Source organism: Anomaloglossus baeobatrachus, chromosome 4 (genome assembly GCF_048569485.1).
Source record: "Anomaloglossus baeobatrachus isolate aAnoBae1 chromosome 4, aAnoBae1.hap1, whole genome shotgun sequence".
Lineage (NCBI taxonomy): Eukaryota > Metazoa > Chordata > Amphibia > Anura > Aromobatidae > Anomaloglossus > Anomaloglossus baeobatrachus.
In genome coordinates, this window is record NC_134356.1 from 347,345,406 (window position 1) to 347,358,522 (window position 13,117).

Here is a 13,117-nt window from a genome sequence, read left to right on the forward strand (position 1 = left end):
AACCCCCCTTTAAGGCTCCCATACACAATAGCATGATGTATGTATGGGGCCTCACAACACTGCCTGAACAGATGTTGTTAGGGGAGATATGGATCAATCAGATCACAATTTTAGACTGCTAATCCTTATGAACTGGAGGTGATGAGCTGTCTCCAGAGGAGTCTGACAGCAGCGTTCTCATAGAGAGCACAGGAACTCCTGTGTATGGAGGAATTAGGAGACATAATTGTTCTGAGAACCAGCCAATAATTATGCCATATGATGTTGATAGATATTATTTTTGTTTTAAAATGTTAAAGGTTTTGCCTTGTCTAAATCCGTAAGTCTGCAGTTGCTGTATGTATTACTCTATGTGACCGCATACTTATTAATCCTCATATCATATGCACTGTGAGGATTCTCCGGTGTCAGAGCCAGGAATGGTGGTCACAAGGCTGCTAGTGTGCAAAATGCATACTCCCGGCTGCATTCCGACTAGAGGGGCGCAGCCTCGCTCAATGCTAACATATTGTGGGAGGCCACGCCCCTTTAGTTGCAATGTGGCTGGGATTATGCATATTGCACACTAGCAGCCTTGTGACCACCATTCCTGGCTCTGACACCGGAGAATCCTCACAGTGCATATGATATGAGGATTAATAAGTCTGCAGTCACATAGAGTAATACATACAGCAACTGCAGACTTATGGCTTTAGACTGGACAACCCCTTTAAATGCTCCATATAATACTGCAGCACCAATTCCCTCCTTATCATATGTGTGTTTGTGTTGAAAGAGGAACTGCTGCTTTGGATTAGATTTAGATTCTTTCACTTATTAATGTAGAGCTACTTCAAAGCTAGTCCTAAGGCAATAAGTAGCCAACTACATCAGTACATGATTGTAAAAAATAGTAGACTGACTTTCTTTGGATCTGTTTTAAGTCCTTTTAACGCTCACTTTAAAGTGTGACTATAATTTCATATTTTTCTTTTATATATTCTAGAGGGTGTAAATGCTGTCAATCTGAGGCAGTCTGGGTCCTGAGACCCCCACTAACTCTTCAAAACCTTGTTCTAAAGGGCTCTGCTCCTGTTAGCAGCTCCCGCATACATAGGGGTGTTCGGACCGATAGACTTACTATTGAGCATGTACACTGCATTGTTGTGCTCTCATGCACTGCAGGGCTGCAAATTTTACAAGTGTTACGAATAATCAATGGGGGTGTCAGGACCCAGATCAGCTCCACTTTTCAGCCTTTAGAAATGCTTTAAAGAGCAAGTGCAACTAGGTCAAAAGTATTCAGTCTTTGCTCTTCTTTTACTCCTGCTCCCATAAGTAATTAGTTTTTGTTTTTTTTAAGTCCACTTTAACCCCTTAACGACCGCGGGCAGTAAAATTACGTCCTATATAAGCGCGATCGCGGTAAACTTTTACTTACCGCCCGATACCGGAAGTCACGTGACGCAATCACGTGACTTCCGATAGTTGTCATGGTAGCACAGGGTCATGTGATGACTCCTGTACTACACATGACTTGCTTTCACTTTCGCTGTGCCAGCGGCACAGCAAAAGAGAAAGAGAGCGTATCTGCTCTTTACAGCTGTGTAGCTGTGATCAGCAGATACTGCAGAGCAATCGGATTGCTGATCGCAATATCCCCCTAGGGGAACTAGTAAAATAAAAAAAAAGTTTTAAAAAATTAAAAAAACCAAAAAAACCTAAAAGTTCAAATCACCCCCCATTTGCCCCATTGAAAATTAAAGGGTTAAAAAAATATACACACTTTTGGTATCGCCGCGTTCAGAAACGCCCGATCTATCAAAATATAAAATCAATTAATCTGGTCAGTATACGGCGTAGCGGCAAAAAAATTCCAAACGCCAAAACGACGTTTTTTTGTCGCCACAACTTTTGCGCAAAATGCAGTAAGAGGCGATCAAAACGTAGCATCTGCGCAAAAATGGTACCGTTAAAAACGTCAGCTCGAGACGCAAAAAATAAGCCGTCACTGAGCCATAGATCCCGAAAAATGAGAACGCTACTTGTCACGGAATATGGCGTAAAACGTGCGCCACTTTTGTCGGACAAACGTCCGATTTTTTTTTTTAACCCCTTATATAAAAGTAAACCTATACATGTTTGGTGTCTACGAACTCGCACTGACGTGAGGCATCACACCCACACATCAGTTTTACCATATAGTGAACACAGTGAATAAAATATCTCAAAAACCATAGTGCTATCGCACTTTTTTGCAATTTTTCTGCATTTGGAATTTTATTGCCGTTTTCCAGTACACTATATGGTAAAACTGATGGTTTCATTTAAAAGTACAGCTCGTTCCGCAAAAAATGAGCCCTCACATGACCATATTGACTGAAAAATAAAAAAGTTACGTCTCTCAGAAAAAGAATAGCGAAAAAAAAAACCGGAAAGCGATAAATCGGCCGGTCGTGAAGGGGTTAAGGATTTCAGAGATATGGATCTTTTTATTTAGTGTGTCCTTTATGCTAATTTGTATGTTCTCTTCCAAGGGGGTGTTGCACACATGGTAATATTGCAGAGTAGCCTAAAGACACACCCCTGAGTATCCTGTGAGCATCACCCCCTTGTAAAGACCTTAAAAATTCTTGTAACCATATAACGGCTTAAAAAAAGCAGCTAAAAAAGGAATACTTAAGGGAGCAGTGAGAATAAAATCATAGCAAGAGCTGATTAGTTTTCACCCTGGGACAGCTCATCTCTATATTCTAAAGTCTGAATTGGAAAATTCATTTGTGTGTACTGACCATACTGGTGTCTTCACTACTTGTTTTCAGTCCTGAATACCTTGAAGTAGTGAAAAATACGCAGACTATGGATGTAGATGAATTGAAGGAAACGTCACAGAAGTACGTTGCTGCATACTTTCATCAGGTGGGAGCTATAGGACAATGCTGCTGTTTAGAGGTTGTTGGACTTTGTGTAGATTTTGTGTTGTAAATTAATCAATGTAATCATTGAAGATGTCCAGATTTTTCTGCGTTTTAGGCCATGTGCGCACTAGAAAATGGAATTTTCTTAAGGAAATTCCGGACCCTCTGAAAGTTTCCCGCACCCGCGGCAGAAATCCGCACGCAAATTCCGCATGCGGTTTTACCGTGGGATGTTGTGGAATAGATGCGGAATTTCTGCGTTTTTTCCACAGGTTGGTCCCTGCGGGTTTTTACCAATAATTAATGGCAAAACCGCAGTGACCTGCAGAAAAGAAGTGACATGCACATTAATTCCGCGGCGGAAATTCCGCGGGTAAATCCGCGGGTATAAAATAACGCAGTGTGCGCACAGCATTTTTTTTTATCCCCATAGATTTTGCTGGAGAAGGACTGTAGAAATGTTATAAACATTTTCTGCAGCAAAATTCGCGGCAATTCTGCGGGTAAATCCGCGGCATGCGCACATGGCCTAAAGCTGTAAAATGACCTTTGAAGGGTTTGTGGCACTTTTTTTTTCTCTCTCCATATTTGTTTTGTGGGTTTCAGGGCAGAATTTGAAATATTATTGAGGTCTATAAAGAAATTCTGCAACCAGAATCCACCCATATAGTACACTGAAAAAATAATGTACTCAAATAACTCGGATTGTATAAATGACTTTATGTAAGCGATGCATCTTTCTTTTCTTGGAGAAATTTTCTGCAGTGGAAATTTTAAGTAACTGAATATTTCCTTAGGATATGTGCACATGACTACTTTTTCATGCTGATGCCAATTGGAAACCCCCTGAAAAAGCATTGAATAATCATTAAAAACAATGAGCATATGCAGAGCAATGTCAAAACACCTTCCTGTTCTTTTTGTTCCATCTTTTTCAGCTTCTTTTAACACCTTCACCCCCCCAGCCCATTTTCACGTTCATGACCCAGCCATTTTTTACAATTCTGACCAGTGTCACTTTATGATGTAATAACTCTGGAATGTTTCAACGGATCCCAGTGATTCTAAAACTGTTTTTGCATGATATATTGGACTTCATGTAAGGGGTACTTTGCACGTTGCGACATCGCTACTGCGATATCGTCGGGGTCAAATCGAAAGTGACGCACATCCGGCGCTGGTAACGACGTCGTAATGTGTAAAGCCTAGATGCGCCGATAAACGATCGCAAAAGCGTTGTAAAACGGTGATCTGTGTAGCGTCGGACATTTTCATAATGTCGCACCAATAGGAGATACAATGTTGTTCCTCGTTCCTGCGGCAGAACACATTGCTGTGTGTGAAGCCGCAGAAGCGAGGAACAACTCCTTAGCGCTGTCCACCGGCTATGCGGAAGGAAGGAGGTGGGCGGGATGTTTACGTCCCGCTCATCTCCACTCCTCCGCTTCTATTGGCCACCTGCCGCGTGACATCGCTGTGACGCCGCACGACCCGACCCCTTAGGAAGGAGGCAGGTCGCCGGCCAGAGCGACGTCGCAGGGCAGGTAAGTGCGTGTGAAGCTGCCGTAGCAATAATGTTCGCTACGGCAGCTATCACAAGATATCGCATGTGCGACGGGGCGGAGACTATTGCGCTCTGCTTCGCTAGCCGATGTTAGCGATGTCTCAGCGTGCAAAGTACCCCTTAGTGGTAAACAAAGGACGATATTTTTTGCCTTTATTTGTGAAAATATTGTAAATTTAGTGAAAATGTCACAATTTTCAAACTTTGAATTTTTATGCCCTTAAACTAAACAGGTCAGACAAAATAGTTACTAAATGGCATTTACCACATGTCTACTTTACATCAGAACAATAATTGAATTATATTTTTTTTTGTTATGAAGTTAGAAAGGTTAAAAATTTATCAGCAATTTCTAATTTTTCCAACAAAATTTACAAATCCATTTTTTTAGGGACCACATCATATTTTATAGTGACTTTGAGAGGCCTAGGTGACAGAAAGTAAAAGTAACACCGTTCTGAAAACTGCGATCCCATTTTACAAACTACACCCCTCAATAAACTCCTCTAGGGGTGCAGTGAGCATATTGACACCACAGGTGTGTCACTGAATTTCATACCACTGGCCAGTAAAAAAAGAATAACTACATTTTTTCCCTAAAATGTTGCTTTAGCTCCAAGTTTTAAATTTTTATATGGGCTAATAAGAAAAAAAGTAAACGGCATAGCAGCAAATAAATTCCAAATGACAAAATTACGTTTTTGGGTCGCCACAAATCTTGCGCAAAATGCAACAACATTTGCATGTAGCATCTGTGCAAAAATGGTACCGTTAAAAACGTCAGCTCAAGGCGTAAAAAATAAGCCATCACTGAGCCATAGATCTTGAAAAATGAAAATGCTACGGGTCATGAAAAATGGCGCAAAACGTACGCCACTTTTTTTGGACAAACTTCTGATTTTTTTTTTAACCACTTAGATAAAAGTAAACCTATACATGTTTGGTGTCTACGAATTTGCACTGACCTCAGGCCTCACACCGACACATCAGGTTTACCATATAATAAACACAATTGTGCAATTGCACTTTTTTGCTATCTTTCTGCATTTGGAATGTTTTTCCAGTACACTATATGGTAAACCTCATGGTTTCATTTAAAAATACAACTTGTTCCGCAAAAAACGAGCCCTCACATGCCTATAGTGACGGAAATATAAAAATGTTACGGCTCTTGGAAGAAGGGTGGCGAAAAAAAAAAGGAAAGCGCAAAATCGGCTGCTTGTGAAGGGGTTAATCAGTATTGCTCAATCTGTTTTTTAAAGCCAGTGATACCATAGGAAAAAAAAAATTATAAATCTATCTTTTAATTATTTTTGCGTTTACTTGCCACTCCTAAATTTGGCTTAGAAAGAAAGAAAATGAAAAATACATATCCACTACTGATGACTAAATAGTTCTTTAATTTTAAACATAGCAAATTATATAGAAAACTATGAGGTGGATATTCTTTTCTTTTCTTGACATGGAAGTGCAAGAAATCAGACAGCATTGTGTATATCTGTAAGCAATTGCCAGCCTCAGGAATACTGATTACCACATAATAAGTAAAATTTATAGCATTTCCATAGAATTTTTTACGAGAGCATTTTTGTGCTGTTTCGTAGTGCTGTAATTCCCTACAGAGAGAATCCGAGCGGCAATTAGGATTGTTAGATGGCTCCCGCCTACATTGATGTTGGTCAGTTACCTACCATTTATCGTCACCTATGAATAAAATTAGCTAAGCATTGGTTAAAAAGAAGCCATTTTGATCATTTGCGATGGGATGGTTGCACATAGTGGAGAGCAGTTTTGTTGGTAGAGTACCATATACAAGGTTTGGTAAAGCCCGTCCTATGAATGATTCTAAGCATACACATTTTACTAGCTTGTAAATCTGACTTTTTGCAGAACTCTTACCGTTGTGCGAAGATATCACTTGGTGGCACGCTGCAACTTGTTGATGCAGTGATGTCTGGGGATTCTCTGAATGGAATGGCTCTTATAAGGTAAGGATGGCTACCAGAATGATCGGACATATTACTCCTTGGAGTATTACCTCCATACATGTCTGTGAATGGCTTATCGTCTCGTCCCCACCCTACACACCCCTATATGCATATAAGAGATGTTATATTTTTATTTCTAGGTTCCCCTACAGCCACCAGCTGAATTCTGGTCTTCATCATTTTTAGAGGGGTTTTTTCGCATTCATAATTGAAAAAAATATTTTACTAGCTATTTTTCAAAAAATGAACTGTTTGTTGTAATATTTTGTATTGTGGTGGTCGGTCTAAGTCTTTTGTGAGTTTTTTCTTTTAACCCTTTAGACCTCCAGGCCATCACAGTCAGCGAAGTGAAAGCAATGGATTTTGTGTCTTTAATAACGTAGCTGTAGCTGCAGAATATGCGAAAAGCAAGTACAACGTTCAAAGGTGAGTCATGTGTTACATAAGATGGCAAATTAAGACAAGCCAACATTATTCACGGACTATTACGCATCTTGTGACTACATTAAGTGGGACCTTTTTGTAGTGTTACTAATGTATAATGTAAGATGTGTGCTTCTACTTTACTTTCTGCAAGTATGGGAAGTCCTAATGCAAAGCTTACTTATTACCTCGTAAGTGGCTACACATGCTACAGCCCCTATAATAACCAAGTATTTTCTCTGACTTTTGTACATGAATAATAACACATTACATTAATAGTAACATTTACATTCATAGCTGTGTGGGTTATATCCATTAACAGGCTCAATCATGTTCATGTCTCATGTTTTTACACTAAGAAAAATAAATCTTAAGTAGGTGTTTAAAGAAGCCGACTCATGAATATTTGTTTTTAATTAGATATGTGTATATGTGCACGTAATGTATTTTAAGTTTGATAATATGCTCACCTACGGCCGCTCTCTCCAGTGTCCAACGCCGTTTTGCTCCGCTTTTCGGTGACGTCATCTCTGTGCAGACTCTAAAGGTCACGCTGCGCTATGCATAATCTGGAATTGGCTTTTACAATATGAGTCTATGGAGCGTCAGAATGAGTATAATAGATTTACATTGTAAAAGAGACTTCCGGCTCATGTATCGAGGATAGAGGGAGCCGGAGTGACGTTACTTGGAAGAGTAGAGCGGCATTGGACACTGGAAAGATCAGGGGTAGGTGAGTACAGTATATTAATACACTCACACTATAGTATATGCACACATTTAATGAAAAACAAAAGGAACCTGTAAGCAAATCATTGTTCCCTGAGCCAGAGGCAGCATGAACCAGCCACTAGTTGTGTTATTGTAACCTGGGCGGCACGATGGCTCAGTGGTTAGCGCTGCAGTCTTGCAGCGTTAGGGTCCTGGGTTCAAATCCCACCAAGGACACCATCTGCAAGGAGTTTATATGTTCTCACTGTGTTTGCGTGGGTTTGCTATTGGACGACTGCCGTGTGACGCCGCACCAGATCGCCGTCCAGAGCGACGACGCAATGAAGGCAAGTCCGTGTGATGGGTGTAAGCAATGTTGTGCGCCACGTGCAGCGATTTGCCCGTGACACACAACCGACGGGGGCGGGTACGCTCGCTAGCTATATTGGTACCGATGTCGCAGCGTGTAAAGTACCCTTTAATAAATCAGGGCTATAGACTGAGACCCGGTTACAATACTGTTAAGTACACGTTGGCACTGCGAATGGTGCTTTTCAGAAGAATTTTAAAGTGTACCTCCAGATTTTCATGTTAAGGTCAGGCAGCAGGTTGTCGAGGATAATATTTTGCAGTTAGATGCTTCAGTTTAATGACAGTCAACAACAATAATACTGACTGATCTGCCCATGTACACTATAAGAGTAGGTTCACACAAGTGCATAAAATATCATCAGCGTTTCATCCAGAAAACGCGGATGGTTGTTTCCTCATTTGTCATCTGTATGCAATCTGTCAGCTATTTATTTTTAAACAGCAGCAATTAACATTTCTTTGTCGCTCCATTGGGAGACCCAGACAATTGGGTGTATAGGCTATGCCTCCGGAGGCCGCACAAAGTATTACACTAAAAGTGTAAAGCCCCTCCCCTTCTGCCTATACACCCCCCGTGCTCCCACAGGCTCCCCAGTTTTTTGCTTTGTGCGAAGGAGGCAGGCATGCACGCATAGCTCCACAGATTAGTCAGCAGCAGCTGCTGACTATGTCGGATGGAAGAAAAGAGGGCCCTTAACAGGGCCCCCAGCATGCTCCCTTCTCACCCCACTGTGTCGGCGGTGTTGTTAAGGTTGAGGTATCCATTGCGGGTACGGAGGCTGGAGCCCACATGCTGTTTTCCTTCCCCATCCCCCTTAGGGCTCTGGGTGAAGTGGGATCCTATCGGTCTCCAGGCACTGAGACCGTGCTCCATCCACAGCCCCTGGGGATTCTGCTGGATAAGGAGCCGAGTATCGTCAGGGACATGGCCCTGCTACTTTGAGGTACTCTGTGTCCCCGTGGGGACCGCGCACAGAAACACTCCAGCATTGCTGGGTGTGTTAGTGCGCCGGGGACCGCGGCGCTGACCGCACTTGTGCCATCACACGCTGCAGCGTGGCTGGGTGTGTAGTGTATTGGGGACTACCGCGCTGACCGCCGCTGCCATTGTTATACATGCGGCGCGGCTGGGACTGTTAGTGCGCCGGGGACATCCGCGCCGACCGCGCTTATACGGCGGCCGCGCTTATAACTATAGTCCCCGGCTTCTGCGGCCTAGTCTCATTCTCTTCCCGCCCCCAGGCCTGTCAGTCAGGGGAAGGGCGGGACGCTGTACAGAATGTCAGCACTGAGGGCTGGAGCATGCTTTGCATACTCCTCCCCCCTCACTGTGCACAGTGGGGCACCAGTTTCCCGCACTTTCTAGGGCACGCCCACGGCCCCCTCCTCTCCTCAGGACGCCGGCAGCCATTCCTGTCAGCTCCTCTGACGCTGGAGAGGGGGGACAAGCTCTGGGAGACCCAGGCAGGGATTCTGGTGGCCACACAACCGCTTTGAGCGGCCGGTAAGCAGCACCTCAGGTGCTGGCCCCACTTGTGCAGAAGTGTACTTATAGATTATATGATTATAGGCTATACTTTACACTGTATAGTGCACGGTTGATTTTTGGCTATATACCCTCCTGGGTTGCTCAGGGGAGACAACAGCATGGCGCCCACAAGAAGCAGGGGTGCCAAAACACAGGCTTACTATGCTGCCTGCGCCGCATGTACGGCTTCACTACCGGCAGGTTCCACTGACCCTCATTGTGTGCACTGCTCGGCCCCTGTGGCACTTACTCAGCCGGAGCCTCTGCTAAGGGTGGCCCAGGGGGAACCACCTGCTAACACTGTCCAGGTGACAGGGACGGAGTTTTCAGTTTTTACTGAAAGGCTTTCTGAGACTATGGCTAAGATACTAGAAGCTTTGCAGTCCAGACCGGTATCTCAGACCATGGGCACTGTGGAATCATTGCCCCCTGGTTCCCCTCAGTTGGAACAACCATGTCCTCCCGGGGTGTCTCATAGATCCCAGGGTGAGGTCTCTGACACGGACCGCAGTCCCAGATCGCCTAAGCGAGCTCGCTGGGAAATTCCCTCGACATCATCACATTGTTCAGGGTCTCAGCAGGAGGACTCTCTGTATAGTGAAGCGGAGGTAGCTGATCAGGATTCTGATCCTGAGGCTGCTCTCAACCTTGATACTCCTGATGGGGACGCCATAGTGAATGATCTTATCGCGTCCATAAATCAAATGTTAGATATTTCTCCATCAGCTCCTCCAGTAGAGGAGTCAGCTTCTCAGCAGGAGAAATTCCGTTTCAGGTTCCCCAAGCGTACAAAGAGTATGTTTCTGGACCACTCTGACTTCAGAGAGGCAGTCCAGAAACACCGGGCTTGTCCAGATAAGCGTTTTTCTAAGCGCCTTAAGGATACACGTTATCCCTTCCCCCCTGACGTGGTCAAGGGCTGGACTCAGTGTCCCAAGGTGGATCCTCCAATCTCCAGACTGGCGGCTAGATCCATAGTGGCAGTTGAAGATGGGGCTTCACTCAAGGATGCCACTGACAGACAGATGGAGCTCTGGTTGAAATCCATCTATGAAGCTATCGGCGCGTCTTTTGCTCCAGCATTCGCAGCCGTATGGGCACTCCAAGCTATCTCAGCGGGTCAAGCGCAAATTGACGCACTCACACGTACGTCTGCGCCGCAAGTGGCTTCCATAACATCTCAAACGTCGGCATTTGCGTCCTACGCTATTAATCCTGTCCTGGACTCTGCGAGCCGTACGGCGGTTGCAGCCGACAATTCGGTGGCAATACGCAGGGCCTTGTGGCTACGGGAATAGAAGGCAGATTCGGCTTCCAAAAAGTGCTTAACCGGTTTGCCATTTTCTGGCGACCGTTTGTTTGGTGAGAGATTGGATGAAATCATCAAGCAATCCAAGGGAAAGGAAACATCCTTACCCCAGGCCAAACCAAACTTACCCCAACAGAGGAGGGGACAGTCGAGGTTTCGGTCCTTTCGGGGTGCGGGCAGGTCCCAATTCTCCTCGTCCAAAAGGCCTCAGAAGGATCAGAGGAACTCCGATTCATGGCGGTCTAAGTCACGCCCTAAAAAGACCGCCGGAGGTGCCGCTACCAAGGCGGCTTCCTCATGACTTACGGCCACTTCACACCGCATCCTCGGTCGGTGGTAGGCTCTCCCGCTTTTGCGACACCTGGCTGCCACAGGTAAAAGACCGTTGGGTGAGAGACATTCTGTCTCACGGTTACAGGATAGAGTTCAGCTCTCATCCTCCGACTCGATTCTTCAGGACATCTCCGCCTCCCGAGCGAGCCGAGGCTCTTCTGCAGGCGCTGGGCACTCTGAAGGCAGAGGGAGTGGTGGTCCCTGTTCCTCTTCAGCAACAGGGTCACGGTTTTTACTCCAACCTTTGTGGTTCCAAAGAAGGACGGGTCTTTCCGTCCTGTCCTGGACCTAAAACTGCTCAACAAACACGTAAAGACCAGGCGGTTCCGGATGGAATCCCTCCGCTCCGTCATCGCCTCAATGTCCCAAGGAGATTTCCTTGCATCGATCGATATCAAAGATGCTTATCTCCACGTTCCGATTGCTCCAGAGCATCAGCGCTTTCTGCGCTTCGCCATAGGAGACGAACACCTTCAGTTCGTGGCACTGCCCTTCGGCCTGGCGACAGCCCCACGGGTTTTCACCAAGGTCATGGCTACAGTAGTCGCGGTCCTCCACTCTCATGGTCACTCGGTGATCCCTTACGTAGACGATCTGCTGGTCAAGGCTCCCTCTCAAGAGGCATGCCAGCACAGCCTCACCGATACTCTGGAGACTCTCCAGAGTTTCGGGTGGATCATCAATTTTCCAAAGTCAAATCTGACACCGGCCCAATCGCTGACGTATCTTGGCATGGAGTTTCATACCCTCTCAGCGATAGTGAAGCTTCCGCTGAACAAGCAGCGTTCACTACAGACGGGGGTGCAATCTCTCCTTCAAGGTCAGTCACACCCCTTGAGGCGCCTCATGCACTTCCTGGGGAAGATGGTGGCAGCAATGGAGGCAGTTCCTTTCGCGCAGTTTCACCTGCGTTCTCTTCAATGGGACATCCTACGCAAATGGGACAGGAAGCCGACGTCCCTCGACAGGAACGTCTCCCTCTCTCAGGCAACCAAAGCTTCCCTTCGGTGGTGGCTTCTTCCCACTTCATTATCGAAGGGGAAATCCTTCCTACCCCCATCCTGGGCGGTGGTCACGACGGACGCGAGTCAGGGTGGGGAGCAGTCTTTCTCCACCACAGGGCTCAGGGTACGTGGACCCAGCAAGAGTCCTCACTTCAGATCAATGTTCTGGAGATCAGGGCAGTGTATCTTGCCCTGAAAGCGTTCCAGCAGTGGCTGGAAGGCAAGCAGATCCGAATTCAGTCGGACAACTCCACAGCGGTGGCTTACATCAACCACCAAGGAGGAACACGCAGTCGGCAAGCCTTCCAGGAAGTCCGGCGGATTTTGATGTGGGTGGAAGCCACGGCCTCCACCATCTCCGCAGTTCACATCCCAGGCGTGGAAAACTGGGAAGCAGATTTTCTCAGTCGCCAGGGCATGGACGCAGGGGAATGGTCCCTTCACCCGGACGTGTTTCAGGAGATCTGTTGCCGCTGGGGGATGCCGGACGTCGACCTAATGGCGTCCCGGCACAACAACAAGGTCACGGCATTCATGGCACGTTCTCACGATCACAGAGCTCTGACGGCAGACGCCTTAGTTCAAGATTGGTCGCAGTTTCAACTCCCTTATGTGTTTCCTCCGCTGGCACTGTTGCCCAGAGTGTTACGCAAGATCAGGGCCGACTGCCGCCGCGCCATCCTCGTCGCTCCAGACTGGCCGAGGAGGTCGTGGTACCCGGATCTGTGGCATCTCACGGTCGGTCAACCGTGGGCACTACCAGACCGACCAGACTTGCTGTCTCAAGGGCCGTTTTTCCATCTGAATTCTGCGGCCCTCAACCTGACTGTGTGGCCATTGAGTCCTGGATCTTAGCGTCTTCAGGATTATCCCAGGAGGTCATTGCCACTATGAGACAGGCTAGGAAACCAACGTCCGCCAGGATCTACCACAGGACGTGGAAAATATTCCTGTCATGGTGCTCTGCTCGGGGTTTTTCTCCCTGGCC

The 13,117-nt window shown here is 46.0% G+C and overlaps 1 protein-coding gene across 4 annotated transcripts in view; it reads left to right on the top strand.

Annotated features, from left to right (window-relative positions):
- HDAC10 (histone deacetylase 10) overlaps nt 1-13,117 on the top strand; it is a 90,460-nt gene that overhangs the window by 32,192 nt on the left and 45,151 nt on the right. For 3 of the 4 annotated variants that reach the window (XM_075345090.1, XM_075345091.1, XM_075345092.1), the window contains 3 exons: nt 2,802-2,898; nt 6,352-6,449; nt 6,771-6,875. In XM_075345090.1, the coding sequence (XP_075201205.1) occupies nt 2,802-2,898; nt 6,352-6,449; nt 6,771-6,875 (300 nt within the window). The remainder of the gene's footprint in view (nt 1-2,801; nt 2,899-6,351; nt 6,450-6,770; nt 6,876-13,117) is intronic. The other variant, XM_075345093.1, reaches the window with a different exon arrangement.